At 47.6% G+C, this 15,296-nt stretch overlaps 1 protein-coding gene across 1 annotated transcript in view; it reads left to right on the plus strand.

Annotated features, from left to right (window-relative positions):
* Positions 1–15,296, plus strand: part of EIF4G3 (eukaryotic translation initiation factor 4 gamma 3) — a 141,441-nt gene that overhangs the window by 38,594 nt on the left and 87,551 nt on the right. The window contains exons 2-3 of the mRNA XM_041463389.1: positions 3,417–3,492; positions 11,835–11,978. Of these exons, the coding sequence (XP_041319323.1) occupies positions 3,417–3,492; positions 11,835–11,978 (220 nt within the window). The remainder of the gene's footprint in view (positions 1–3,416; positions 3,493–11,834; positions 11,979–15,296) is intronic.

The following is a 15,296-nucleotide window of genomic DNA, read 5'->3' on the forward strand; positions in this document are numbered from 1 at the left end:
TCTGAGGAGTTAGTTGTTCAGCCTGACACAAATAAAGCAGAGGTTGCAGTTCCACTTTACCAACTGCTGGTGCTTTAAGAGGTTCTTCTTGGATTTAACAGGGTCTCCTTACTCCTGCTCTTCTGCTTCTTTGCTCTCCTCGTCTTTTCTCCCTGGGGAAGGAGCTGTGAAAACTGTGTGAGGTTTGGATTTTCTTTGCTTTTCCCCTGCTCCCTCTCCCTTCCCACCCTCCTGGATGGTTTCAGAGCATAGTTGCCCAAATCAGTGATGTGGGTGGCAGGATATAGGGGAGGAGGAGGGGGAGGAAGAGGGAGGGCACAGGGTGCTCCTGAATTGGATCTCAGCACGGCAGGGCAGTAACACAGAGGAGCTGCCTGAATTACTCAGGGCATCCTGGTGTTCCTGGCTGTGGTGAATCCAGCACTGCAGCGAGGCTGGGCTGGCTGCACTCTCACTCCTGCACTTGCTTGGCTGTGCTGGGGCAGCCTGAAAGCAGTGATCCCAAGGCTTGTGCTGCATTTTGAGATGTGCAGCCCCAGTGGCACCAAAATCTGCGTGTGAGAGCAGATGAATGAGTGCCCTGGGGGTGGTGTTGGTGTGGATGTGCATGTGGATGGAATGATGCTGCTGGATGAGGTTCTGCTTCCCACCTGCCTGCCCTGAACTGTTCACCTCCCTTGGTGGAGAACCCATGCTGTCACTTAACCCTTTCCTAGAAGAGCCTCGTCAGCACAAGTCGTCATGGACTTTGCTGTCACGCTGGCTCGTTTCTCCCCCGGTAACAGCAGCTCTTGTCCCAGGGCAGGCTCCTTTGGCAGGTGGAGGGAGAGGGAAGGTGGTGATTTCCACTGGGGAGCAGGAACAAGCTCCAAGAGGCTTGGTGGGAACCAGGAGCCTTTCCACTTGCCCAGCTCCTTTCAGGGAAGCTGGAATCTCTCCACTAGTCCAGCCCCACCTGCCCAACTTCTTTGCAGAGAGTCGGTCTGTGGATGCCACAAGTTGGATGCTGGAAATAATCACTTTCTCCAACCATTATTTCATTAAGGCTTAGTGGAATTTGAGGCATTTTGTTGCTGTCAGTCTTGTGTCCAGGTCAAATCCTTTTGAAAAAAGGACTTAAAAGGTTTCTTCTGGATCTGATGAGAGTCATCCCTTCCTTGGAGAGATATTAGTGACTCCAAACTCTGCAAATCCATCTAAACTGCTCCTTCCTTCAGGCAGCTCTTCCTGGGTGCAAAAAGAGCAGTTGCTCAAAGGAGATTATTTCCTCCTGACTTATATAAGTTCTAAAATAAGAAAATAAATCCCAACCTTGTCAGGGATGAAACTGTTTTTCCAAACTCAGGAATGATCCTTTTTGAAGCAGAGATTGCTTCAGTGAATTGTCAGGAGTGCCTGGAGGAGGGAAATCTCAGCTGTGACACAAGGGGGGCAGCTCCATCCTGGGCCTCGGGCTGTCATCCCTGTCACAGGGATGCTCTTGGGGAGAGGGAGTGGTGCTACAGCAGGAAATTTGAGTTTCCATTCCATCTTCCAGTATGTTTTTAATCCTTCTGTCCTTGGCTTTTTTGTTGTTGTTTTCCAAAATTTGGGGGTGAATGCAAGATCCTTGGGATGAAGGCTGGGAGTGACTCTGTTGAAGTTTGTGACAAATCTTACTGTTGTTTGGCTGAGTCAGAGTTTTAAATCTCATTTGGTTGTTAAAAACCTCTCTGTTTATCCAATGACACCACTTGGGCCTGAGCTGGCAGATGAGCTAAGTGCAGATGAGCTTTAGACCCTGCTAACGAATTCTTGCCATCATTAAAAAAGGCAAAAAGAGATGTAGGGTGAATGAGCACCAGCCTGGGCACCCGTGGGACCAGATCCTCTTCCTGGTTCTGCTGCCCTGGAGGTGGCCCTGGGCTGTCCCCTGTCACCTGCCACGGTGACAGGCTGGGGCCTCCCTGCAGAGGTGTTGTGAAGGGCAGGGCTGGGCTCTTCCCAGCCTAATCCCATCAAGGAGATTTTTACTGCGTTTGGTGCTCAAACACTGACTGTATAACAAAACAGAGACGTTTTAGGGCAACTTCTGAGCCTCTTTGGTGAGGAGGAGCTTTTTAGTGACAAGTTCAGAGGCAGAGCAGAGCAGGTTGTAAATTTAACTCTGTCTGTGTGTGTCTGATGCTGTGAATTTGCCTCAGTGCTGCTGGAGGAGGAGCTGACCCAGCTGGGACGTGCTGTGAGCAGTGGGCAGGGGCAGAGCAGGTTGTGTCTGAGCAGTCCTTACCTCAGCCTTAACATTTGGTCCATTTGAAGGGGAATGGTTGGGGTTGTGGAGCTTGGCGTGGCTGTTGAGTTGTGTCAGTGCCAGCAGGGTCTGTCCTGTCACTGTGGTGTTGGTCCCTGCAAAGCTTTGGGCAGCAGCATTAATCTGGGCATCAAACCTGGGGTGCAGAGTCTCTTGAAATCTTGATTCAAACTAATCTGAGCTCAGAATTTAACTTAGCAATGTGTTTTTCCTTGTTAGAATAAAATTAAGAAGTGTTTTAATGACTTTTTTTTTAAGTATGTTAACAAGTGAGGTCTGTGTTCTTCCATATGTACAAGAACCTCAGTCATTCCAGCTGTTCTCATTTCCCATGAAATTTTGGTGTGTAAAATATAAACAGCAAAAAGGTGAAATTCGATTGTGGCATTTAGGAAAATTTTTCAGCAAGTGCCTTTTCCATGACAGTGGGCTCTGGGTAATTGTCTAGGTCTGTGTGAGGCCACAAGGTTTTACCCAAGTCAGGCTTTTTTAGTCTTTTGGATCCCTGCATCCCCCCATTTTATTCCACAAATAAACCAGATTCTGTTGTGGGGTTTTTGTGCCTAGGTTTTTTGTGCATAGGTTTTTTCCCTTTTTCCCCCCTCCTTAGATTTCCACAATACCTTTACAATTAAGAAAACCCTTGCAATTTGCCTTTAAGTCACCCTGCAGCAGCTTCTCAAAACCTCCCATCCCTCTGCCAGCCCTTTCTTTTGGTGGGCGGATGAGGAAGGGAGTCACTGGGTGAAGAGAGGCGAACAAGGAAACAATTCCAGCAGGATTGCTGCGTGGTTGGCAGAACAGGAGCTGCCATTGTCCGGCAGTGCCCTGCTGACCCGCAGGCTTTGCCGCTGAACGCCGAGGGCTTCTGCCTCCGGGGCTCTTTCCCTTGCAAACAGAAGCAGAGCTGGGGGACACTCTCCACAGGCCCAAGGTTTTGTGGATTATTCGGAGACGAGTTTGCGTTGGTTCCCTCGTTCCTAGGGTGGGACAGCTGCCCCTGGAGCCCAGCAGATCCCAGGGGTCGGAGCTGCCAGGCTGTGGGTCCGGGGTGGGGTGTCCCTGGCGGGGTCCCCAGGCACCGCCCTGCCTTCCACGCTGCTTTCCTTGACTGGCTGTGTTTCAGAATCCCCCGAGGTCCTGTCCAGCAGCCCCTGGAGGATCGGATCTTCACTCCGACCGTCTCGGCTGTGTACAGCACTGTGAGTATCACGGGGCGGGGGCAGCGCGGGGCTCGGGGCTGGGCAGAGCCCCAGGGCAGCCACGAGTCAGACATGGGAGAAAATGCAGCTTCCTTTTGCCTCTGAAATAAATGGTGCTCAAAAAGACTCTTTTGGTGGCATGTGAGTAGGAAAAGGAGGGAGGACCCTCTGGCTCTCCACAGCTCCCTGACAGGAGAGTGCAGGCAGGGGGAAGTCGGGCTCTGCTCCCAGGGAACAAGGACAGGACAAGGGGACACAGCCTCAAGTTGTGCCGTGTGAGCCTCTCCCACTGGATGTTGGGGAAATCTCTTTGCTGAAAGCGTGGTCAGACATTGGCACAGGCTGCCCAGAGCAGTGGTGGAGTCACATCCCTTAAAGTGTTCGGAAGATGTGTGGATGTGGCACCTGGGGACAGGGGTCGGGTGGGTTCTGGGATAGTGGTGGAACGTTGGGCTTGATTTTGGAGGTCTTTTCCAACCTTAATAACTCTGTGATTTCATGAAGAACCTTTCTAGTTGCATAGGAGCAAGAAAGGGAGAAATCTTTGAAAGACTTGTGGGTCCACTGCTATTTTTAAGTTCCTCTAGTTTTATTCAGCATATTGAAGAGTGGGTTTTCCCACTCTCCCAGTGGGAGGGTGTCACTGGAATGACAGTATTTTGGCCATATTTTCACTTGGGTGGCTCCATCTCTTTCCTGTCCCCTGCATCTCACAGACTGATTTTTTTTGTGTACTAGTGGCTTCACATTTCTAATACCTTTTTATGAGAAAAGTAATCAAGAAAGATTTGTTTTCACGTGAAACATTCCATTGCACAGAGGAAGAAATATTTTGATAGTAAATAGAATATTTGCAATAGGTGCCTTTGTCTTGCTGTCCTAGATGATTGCTAATGTAGAATATTGATTATTGTAGAAATTTAGCTTAGAAACAGTGATGTTTATTTGTGAACATGATAGTCTTTTCCTTTTGTCTATTTCTTTTTTTCCAATGGCAATAGCTGGAAGCCCAGGGTTATTTATAAGCTTTGCTAAATCAGCACAGCCCTGGGAAAGTCATATTTTGCTTTTCTGGTTGGGATAGTGCAAATATTTTTAATGCCAAAAAACCCTGCTTTTAAGCTGCTCTTTTAATTATTTGGAAAACAGGAAGAAAAGCTGTAGATGGGATAAATTCACTACGTTTTATGCAGAAACATAAGCTGCTTATAGAAAAACATAAGCTGCTGTGCAAGGTTTTCTCCTTTTCTGTTTGCAGGAGTGACTGGGGATGGGGTTCTTGGCTCTGGCTCCCTGGGGGCACCTGGGACTGGAGCATCTCTTGCCCAGAGCAGCTGTGGCTGTCCCTGCATCCCTGGCAGTGTCCAAGGCCAGGCTGGGCAGGGTTTGGAGCACCCTGGGACAGTGGGAGGTGTCCCTGCCATGGCAGGGGTGGAACAGGATGAGGAGGATTCAAGTCCCTCCCAACTCAAACCATTCCATGATGGTTCAATGATAATGATGATATTTAGCCCTTCCCTTTTTTGGGTTGCCCAGGAGTTTTGTGATGCCTTCTCTGCTGGGGCTGTTGGGGGTGCTAAGCTGGGCTCTGGGCAGGATTAAGGGTAGAAGTGCTGCTGCCAGGTGCCCGTTGGTCCCAGAAATGCAGCAGCTCAGGTGGCTGTAGGGGCAGAAGGACACAGCTGTAGCCATGGGTGGTCTGGTGGCCAGGGAGCCATGGGTTCCCATCCAGGTGAGTTGGAATGGGTGGGATGCAGCTCTGGCAAGGGCTGAAGTTCTGAGGTTTGAGGCGCTGACAGCAGTGAATCAACAAACCTGAGCTGCAGGATTTGGGCACCCTCTGTTCTCAATACCTGACATAGAAATGTTTGTGTGCAGAAAAGCAAAACCAGAGGAACAAATTCTGAAGAAATCCTTCCCTGGGAGGGTGGACAGGCCCTGGCACAGGATACTCAGAGAAGCTGTGGCTGCTCCTGGATCCCTGGCAGTGTCCAAGGCCAGCCTGGACAGGGCTTGGAGCAACCTGGGACAGTGGAAGGTGTCCCGGCCATGGAACAAGATGAGCTTTTAAGGTCCCTTCCAGCCCAAACCATTCTGTGAACATAAATGTACAAACACTTATAATAAATAATTCAGTTTGTATTATATTTTATATACCCCATACAACACTTAAAAAACACTTAAAAATATCTGAAGTCCTTTAAAGAATGGGGTTTTTTTTCATTTTTTTCCTCCCAAGATATAAGGCAGATGCCTGTGGGGAAAATATGACTGTAAAAATTTAAATTAATGTAAAATAGAAAAGTAACTGTGAAGAATTACCTAAAATAGCTTTTCAGTGTAGAAAAATATCACTCCTTGCTATGTTACAGGAATAGAAGACAGGGCTGGAAATATCTCAGTTCCAGGATCTGAGAATGCAAAAGTTTGGGAAAAAATTTCATGTTTTGGGGAAAGGAGAGAAATTTCTCGGCTGGGTTCTTTCAGGCTTCCATTTGAAGCCCCAGGCAGATTTCAGATTCAGAGGGAGTCCAGGGAAAAATGAATTGGGATGGAAAAAGCACATGATGGGAGTGCCTTGACAAATTCATTCATGAAAGGTCTCATTGGTTTATTACACAAAGAACAGCACCATGTGTTTGAGGGCTGGGTTTGCATTAAACAGGCATTTTGAAGAGCACTGGGAGATCACAGAATCTTGAAGGTTGGAAAAGACCTCCAAGATCTTCAAATCCAACCTTCAAGTGCATCCTCAGTACCCAGGGGCTGCTTTTTCCCATCAGCGTTTTATTTACTTGCACATTCTCAGTGGGATCCCACGTGGATTATGGATCATCACTTCCAGAGAAGTGTTCTTCCAGAGCATGGCTGGTGTGGGAAGAGTTTTGGGGTCCCTAAGCACCACGTGGTGACTCTGAGCTGCCCCCGTGTTGTTCCCGTACATCGTGCGTGGGGTGGGAGCAGAAATCACTTGAGATATGGACAGCCCACAGATGAACCCCCAATTTTTAGTCAGATAAAGAGAAAAAACAATTCAGTTATCCTTTCTGTGCCTTTCCACACACATTATCAGGACCTTGGTTGCACATTCCAGAGCTCTTTTTTTTCCCCACAGCTACAAAAATGGGATGGAAAGTCATGTGGCTTCCACTATGAGCCCCAATAATAAAACCAAATCTGAGGGACAAATTTTCCTGTAGGACAGAGGTAGGAGGTGAGGAAGAGGCCAAGTGGGATGAAGTTTGTCTGAGAACTTGGAGATGCTCAAAATTCACAACAAGGCTTTGGTAGAACCTCTTTATCAAGGAAATCATACTGGTATTAAAACCAAACCCACCTAAATTCATCGTAAGTCATCTTTATTTATTTATTGTGTTATGTTATGCTGAATGGGTTGTTGGTTTGGGTTTTTTAATAAATAAATCCAGCAGTAAAATTATTCAAAGGAAGCCACAGTTAGAAAAATTTATTTCCATGAACTAACCTTGTAATAATTTTCCCTTATCAGTAATGGAGAATGCTCTATTGCAGAGCTACTTTTGGACATAAAGGTTTGGGGGTTGTCCTGTAAACTACTTCTTGCCTGGTGTTTCCAAATCCTCTATACTGCAAGAAATGAGGGTGATGACTTGTGTGGCCTCTGAAAGATCCAAAACCTGCAGAGTTTAGAAGGGGCATAAGAATGAAATTCTGTTTCTGTTGTAAATTATTTCAAAGAAATATATTCAACAGAGTTTTTTGGGTTGGAGTTTTTTTGAAAGATGTAGACCTCTAACAGGAAGGGAACTGCACAGAAGGTGAGTGTAAATCCCACCAGGCACCCCTGTCCTGTGGCCAGGGAAATGGGGCTGAATCTATGGAAAATGAGATTAATGAGGAGAAGCAGACACGCTCTTCAGATTCAGCACGAGGCACAGCCCTGGAATTGGATAAGAAGAATGATGGTGCTCATGGACATCCTGTCTTTGCACAAATAACTGGTTTTGGCAGGTTATGGTGGAGGTTTGTAACTGCTTTAGTAGCATGTTGTGATTGGAAGTGCTGAAGCTTGGACCAAAACTACTCTGGGATAAACTCTCATGAGCTGAGGAGCAGCACTGAGGCCCTGAGCAATCTGGTCCAGTGGAAGGTGCTCCTGCCCATGGAATGGGATGAGTTTAAAGATCCCTTCCAACCCAAACCATTCTGTGCTTCTCTGAATGACTTCTGGGTGAAAACTGATTGGTAGTGAGTGTTAACAAGGTGTGTCTGTGTGGGGAGAAGTCACCTGGTCAGGTGCAGCCCGGAGCAGGGTCCCTGTGGCGGGGCTGGATCCAACACTCCGTGAAGGCACTCATTAGTTGCTGTCCTCCTGTGCCTTTAGAGCAGGTAGCATGTCCTGTCAGGGTGCCCAGCTCACACCAGCTGGGGGCAAAGGAGGTGATGGGGCAGTGAGGTGCTAAAGAGCCCCCTTGTCCCAGATTTTCAAGGACTAAGGGTTGGCTGTCATTCGCTCTTGGGGTGTTTGCTGGTTTTCTGTCCTGGGGTGCCCATGGGTTCCCCCGAGTGTTTCACACCCAGCAGAGGTTCCATGATTTGTGTCCTTTGAAGGGATCTTCCTGCACGGAAGAGAATCCTGTAGAAATGGGATTAGGGAGGATTAGCTGCTCCAGCCACCCTGTGCTCAAAGGAGAGATCTGGGTCAGGAGGCCGAGCGCTCCCTGCCCGGCTGTGCGAAGCCTGTGGAATGTGCAGGAGGGAAGCTCAGTGCCTCATCCTGCTCCAACCTAGAATCATGCAATGGTTTGGGTTGGAAGGGTCCTTTAAGCCCATCCAGTGCCACCTCCTGCCATGGCAGGGACACCTTCCACTATCCCAGGGTGCTCCAAGCCCTGTCCATCTTAGCCTTGGACACTTCAGGGATGGGACAGCCACAGGGAAACCAGGGACTTGGGTGGGGTAAAGAGTAATCCCAAATCTGTATGAGATGCTAAACCCAAATGTGTAAAAGATCTCAGAAGGAAAAGCAAGAATTCCAGACTGAGTTTTTATTTTGTATTTCATTACCTTTTTCCTTTAAAATACAGGATTAAGGCTTCTGGAAAACTAAAATTAGCTCTTGCTACTCAGGGAAAATAGAAGGTGATGCCCTAGCAAATTAGTACATAATTTTGTACATCAGTTTTTAGGAGAACAACTTAACCTATAGATTTAAGGAGGATATTTGCTTCCATAGTCATCTCAGACCATTTAAGAAACAACAAACCACACCCTGGGCTCTGTGGGGGCAGGGACCCCAGGAGAGATGAGCTTAGACAGTCTCTAACTTTTACCTTTGTTAAAAGTTACTGGAAAAAACACACAAATTCATCAGCAAGTTTGTCTACCTGTTTACATTAAAATCAGTGTCTTATAATTCAGTTTATTTGTAAATAATTTGTTGTAGGAAGAGGAAGGTGTGGAAGCACCAACATTGCTGTAGCTGGTGATGCCCTAGCAAATTAATACATAATTTTGTACATCAGTTTTTAGGAGAACAACTTAACCTATAGATTTAAGGAGGATATTTGCTTCCATAGTCATCTCAGACCATTTAAGAAACAACAAACCACACCCTGGGCTCTGTGGGGGCAGGGACCCCAGGAGAGATGAGCTTAGACAGTCTCTAACTTTTACCTTTGTTAAAAGTTACTGGAAAAAACACACAAATTCATCAGCAAGTTTGTCTACCTGTTTACATTAAAATCAGTGTCTTATAATTCAGTTTATTTGTAAATAATTTGTTGTAGGAAGAGGAAGGTGTGGAAGCACCAACATTGCTGTAGCTGCTGAGAAAGGCTCTCTGTGCTTTTCCTTCTGCTGGAACAGACACCAGTCCTTGGTTTGGGTGCTCTGAGCTGGACTTGGCTAAACTTAGGAGGTCCTGGAAAATCAGTGGTATGCTCCTACAGGATACTCTCCATGTTTGCTGTTGCCAAGCTATCAAGCTGGTACAATTTTTGTTAAATAATTGTTCTGCTGCCTTTATTAGGTATTCAAGCCAATTTTAGTACGTCCAGACCTGTGTCTGTCATGTGTCTGCTGCACTGCACGAGGGTATCTCATGGACTCGTTCAAGCAGCTGCAGTTTTCCTCTCAGTTCAGCTTCCAGATTTCAGATCCAATCATGAGAGCATTTCTTGGTGTCTTTCAGTAACCTGCAGCTTAGGTTATTTTCCCCAAGGCAGTGCTGGAGCCACCATCCCTGGAAGTGTTTAGAAGGTGTGGGGATGTGGCACTTGGGAATGTGGTTTAGGGGGTGGACCTGGCAGTGCTGGGTTTATGGTTGAACTAGATGATATTGGAGGGCTTTCCAGCCTTTGTGATTCTGGGATTCTGTTCCACAATTCTACTTGCATGTTGTAATTTCTGAGGAGGAGGAGGATTGCTGGGTGCTCACAGTGACCTGGGTTATTGGTAGTGCTCCTGTCCCTATTGTCAAAGCCCTGCGTGGACTTGGCTGCTGTTGGATGAGAGAATTTTGGATGGCTCCAGCCTTAGCTGGAGCAGTGTTTGCACTGCTGACAGTAGGGAGGTGAAAACTGGCAGTGGTTGAAGTCCCACAGCTGGCACAAAATAACCTCTGTTTTCCCCAAGTGCCATTCGAGGAGAATTGTGAGGAGCATGGGCACAGCCACTGGGGATAGAAATTAATTCCTTCTGGTTTGGGTTCCTGTGCTTCCTCCCCCTCCTGACTGCATTATTTGATATCCATCACAATCCATAGTCACTTCTAAGCACCGAGTGCTGCATGACTGACATGACAGCTCTCTCAGGGTTGACACAGGAGTCATGGGATAGACTTTCATTTTCTCGGGGATGGGCTGTGGAAAGTTTTATGGAGCTCTCTGTGAGGCTGGCTGTGATCCAGCCGAGGCTGCGTGCGCACACCTGCCAAGAGAGATCAGCCCGAAAAAGAGATGATTCATCCCTGGCGAAGGGAAGGATCCAGTTGGGGACACAGGACGAGGTTCTGTGACTGACCCACCCTTTCCTCTGATGAGCACTCAGGGGCTGTAAATCTTCCCACAGTGAAGGCTCCTGGCCCATTCCCAAGCCCTGGAGCTGTTGCATGTTGTGATTTCCTGGGATTTCGGGGCTGGCGCAGCTGCTCTGGTGGTTTAGGAGCTGTAAGGACAGGCGTGGACACTCTGGGTGCAATAAAGTGACTTGGAAAAAGCACTTAAATGGTGAACTCCGTGACTTCTGCTCTCTTGGAGCTTGGAGCTAATACTCCATTAAAGGAGCCAGGAATTTCCTTCTGCCTTCTTTACCCTGCTGGGGACATTTATGCACATGTTGGCCTGTGCAGTGCCAGTGATCCGTGTGAGCTTCAGGTGCCTTTAGCTCAGACTGGGGAATGTTAGATGGGATATTGGGATTAATCCTTCCCTGAGGTGGGCAGGCCCTGGCACAGGGTGCCCAGAGCAGCTGTGGCTGCCCCTGCATCCCTGGAGATGTTCAAGGCCAGGCTGGACAGGGCTTGGAGCAGCCTGGGACAGTGGAAGGTGTCCCTGCTATAGCAGGGGTGGCACTGGATGGATTTAAGGTCCCTTCCAACCCAAGACATTCCATTATTAAGTAGTGCTTTTCAGCAAATAAATAAATGAGAAAAGGTCAGTGAGACGCAAATGCTGAATTTCAGTAATGTGCGTTTTAACCCAACCTGCCAGCATTTAATTATGTTGAGCAGTTGGAGGTGTCACCCAATAGTTGTGTGACTCTTTTTTGCCTTTGACTCCCCCCCTTTTTTTTTTATTATAGCCACTCTCTAAAATATATTTTAAACAGTTCCATCGCTGAGATAGTAAAGTGGAGCAAATATTTGTGTGCCATGAAACCATTTTTCTGATATTTTGCTTAATGTGTTTTGTTGAGCATTTTTAATAGAAGTTGAGAAAGGAGATAAACATACACAAGATTTGCTTTGCTGTTTGATTCTTTGCTTGTGGCAAGCCCTGCCGATACCATGCCCTCTCCTTAGTCCTTTATTTTTCCTTTTTGGAGGGGAATATGCAAATTTCCCCCTTAGTTTGTTGCTGGTAATGTCTATCCCCTTACAAAATCCCAATATTTTTTGATATGGCTTCTCATGGAGGGATCAGAAGGTCCCAGGCCTGAAGGCAGAGGGATCCCACACATTTCCACCAGTGACTGCAGCTGGTGCTCTGATTTTTTGATCCTTCCACACTTTCCTGAATCACATAAATAGTTAAATAACTTGTGCAGTGTTTCACTTAGATAAGTATATATTATTTTGTCTCTCTGGATATGTACAATGGAGTCTCAGCAGACTGATTACTAATGTAATGTTTTACTAACAGTTTATCTCCACACAGGTAACACAAGTAGCAAGACAACCGGGTCCTCCTGCCCCATCCCCTTACACTGCACATGAAATAAATAAGGGACACCCAAATCTTGCTGCAACGCCACCGGGACATGCATCGTCCCCTGGGCTCTCACAGGTAAGACCTGGCGTTGGAGCAGAGCATTCCCAGCCTCCCCTTTCCCTCCTATCCCATTCTCAGCTTCTCTGCTCATCAAGGAACTGACTTGTGTTGTTTGTGACCAGTGTAGAAACAAAGTGAATAAAGGGTGTGGCTTGAACCTTGCAGTGACCTATCAGCAGCACTTAGATTAACACACCAATACCATTAATTGGTATTTATAAATTAAATACAAATTTATTAGGCACTAGTTCCTCCTGGAGTCTGTAACAGAAACTAAAAACAACTTGAAAAATTAGAGAAGATAATCGTGGATGAGGAGGAATGTGTTTTGCTGTTGGATCAGGCAGTTTGAGGCACGGCCTGACTTCCAGGTCAAACACCCTAAAAGTGCCCTATGTCCTGTCTCAGGGATTTTCCGAGGGGAAATCAAGATGGTGCAGTTTTGTACAAGATGGTGCAGTTCTGTAGTTCTAAGAAATGGGTGAGGAAAACGAGTTGCACAAATTATTTCTCATAAAAGAGATGAGACAAAGGGCTGGTTACAGAAAAGTCCAGAATGGGAGATAAATGGGAGTTACAATAAGAATGGAGAAATAGAGTTTAGTGAGATATGTGGAATAAATTGGTCTCTTTGTAGCCTCTAGTAGATAAATATTCTGCAGGGCTGACTTCAGTGTGGAGAGGCTTATCTGAAAAAGGAGGGGGCAAAAGAGGCAGGTAATGGGCTGAGAAAAAAAGGGAGATAAAAGATACTGGGATGGGGAAAGTGGGATGTGTAAGGAATGAGGTGTGAGCTAGAAGAAAGCCTGATGTTCCCTCTGCTCTTGATGGATTTATACTTGTGTGGATCAAGCAGGAAGGCCTGAGCAGGTCAGTTGTTAAGGAGAGTGGTTTGCTCTGAGGAAGGGGAGCAGGATGAGAGGCTGAGGGTGGGTTGGGAATGGGGAGGTGATGGGGAGAGCCTCAGGTGGATCCATGCCCCCTGCCAGCCTCTGAAACATTAAACTGCAGCTGACCTCCCAGAGCAGGAGATGCCTGGAAACAGGTCATGGAAGGAACACTTCACCTGAATGATGCACATTCTAGATAGGACATGGTGGGGAAAGTGAAACTTCTGGTTGTGCCTGGGAATGTGCAGATGCTCATCCTCCTGGGTGGGATGTTAGAGGCTGCAGTGTCTGGCAGGCATTGGTGGTGTTGGAGCTGTTCTTGCACTCTGGCTGCAGGGTTGTTGGGAGTAAAGGCTCTGGACTGAGGACTGAGGCTCAGGGAACAGGGAGGGCACAGCAGGGTTGCAGAGCAAACCCTCAGATGCTGCCTGGTTTTTGTCATGGATCAAGACATTCCTTCCTGGTAAACCTCATCAGCACATGAAGCTACTCATGTGGCAGAGGAGAGGGGAAGAAGAGAGCATTCTGGGCAGCCTCTTTAAATCTATTGTAATCAAGAGATTTCTCTTCTTCCCTTAATATTTTCCATTGAGTCAGTGCATCCATAGAGAGTGGGCTCTGTGCCAGATCTCCAGCCAGCTGGATAATGCTGCTTTCCTGTTCTGCTGGCTCTTGGAAGTGAGGGTCAGCCTGTGTCCCTGCCGTGCTGCCTGGAGTGACCTCAGAGCCCTGGGGGCAGCTGAGGGTCCCCTGTGAGGAGCCAGCCCTGGTGTGCTGAGGGGCAGGGAGGAGCAGCAAGGCCCAGGGGTGTGAGGCAGGTGGGGCTTTGGGGCCAGAGAGGGCTGGCACTGCAGAGCTTTTTCCCAGGGGATCCCTGCCAAGCTGGCATTCAGCAGTGGAGCAGCACAAGTGCAGCTCCTGCTGTTCCCAGCCGGTGCTGGGGCTCCCCTCAAGAACCCTCCCCTTTGGGTGGAGCTTGGGTGGTGATGCCAGGTTGGACAGCCCTTGGAGCAGCCTGGTCCCTGCCCATGGCTGGGGGAGAGCTGGGGCAAGCTGATCCAGCCCAAATCATTCTGTGGTTCTGTGAAGAGCCAAAATGCAGGTGTCTGCACTTGGGACACCAGTAAGGCTTGAAAGGGGATCAAAGCTTTATAGAATAACTTGTCCCCAGGGACAGTTTTCTGTACCCCTGAACTGTTAGAGATTTGGGTAAATTTATATTCTGAATATTTTTCTGTGTATCTCACTTGGACCCCTGTCAGGAGTTGAGTTTCTATGTTATGGTAAGAAATTCCCAAGCTAAGGGAGATTTGGATGGAAGGTTAACCTGTTCATTACATCTGTGATTTGTCTCCCCTGGGCTTCAGGGAACACCCTGGTGCTTGTGTTAAGAACGAGGTGAGTGGAAGTTTCCTATTTCCACACCTCTTGTAGTTTGAGAATTTCCATCATGTTTTTATTTGTTTACTTTCTTTTAGAAAGCAATGAGAGAGTAATTGTTGAGTAATTTTGTCTGATTCTTGGGCACCTTAAATCTTAAATCCTGCTGTTTCCCTTTAGAGATAAAGGGACCCAGGCTAACATGGGATTCAGATGAATGTGTTATTATTAATTCCTTTAACAACAATAAACCACAAATAACTGTATTTTACCCACCCATGCTGCGTTATTGATGATTGAACACTGAACAAAGGTTGTCTTTGCCTTTGTCCAGTCATGCCTAACATAGTGAGGGGGTGTTTGTGCATAAAAGATAAGGACAAGACCACTTTGTTTGAATTAGAGTCTGATTAAGGGTCATTGATTTCTCCATCAGACTCCTGAGTTAATAAATACTCATCAAAGTGAGTCTTTCCAAGGTAGGGGCTGCTCTTGAGGCAGTAGTGAGTGAAAATACTGGTGGGTGTTTTAGGCTTTGGATGTCGTTTGGTACTAAATGGAGTTTGGGCAGAGAGAGAATGTGTGTCACTGCCAATGCGGCAGATTGCTCTGAGTGCTCAGCAGAGTCTCTCCTTGCTGTTACCCAGGTAGGATCCCAGCATCTCCTCAGGCTTTAGGGTTTCTTGAAGAGGGGATCTCACAGAACCAGGGAATGTCCTGAGCTGGAAGGGACCCACAGGGATCAAATCCAATCCCTGGCTCTGCACACACACCCCAACAATGCCAGCCTGTCCAAATCCTCCTGGAGCTCTGGCAGCCTCAGGGCTGGGACCATTCCCTGGGGAGCCTGGGGAAGAGCCTTTCCTGATCTCCAACCCAAACCCCCCTGGCCCAGCTGCAGCCCTTCCCTGGCTCCTGTCCCTGCTCACAGGCCGGGATCAGAGCTGCCCCTCGGGAGGAGCTGCCTCCAGTGAGGGCTCCCCTCTGGCTCCTCTGCTCCAGGCTGAACACACCAAGTGCCCTCAGCTGCTCCTGGTGTGGCTCCTCCAAACCCTTCACCCTC

Source organism: Pyrgilauda ruficollis, unplaced genomic scaffold, assembly GCF_017590135.1.
Source record: "Pyrgilauda ruficollis isolate IOZ18807 unplaced genomic scaffold, ASM1759013v1 scaffold165, whole genome shotgun sequence".
NCBI classification, from domain to species: domain Eukaryota; kingdom Metazoa; phylum Chordata; class Aves; order Passeriformes; family Passeridae; genus Pyrgilauda; species Pyrgilauda ruficollis.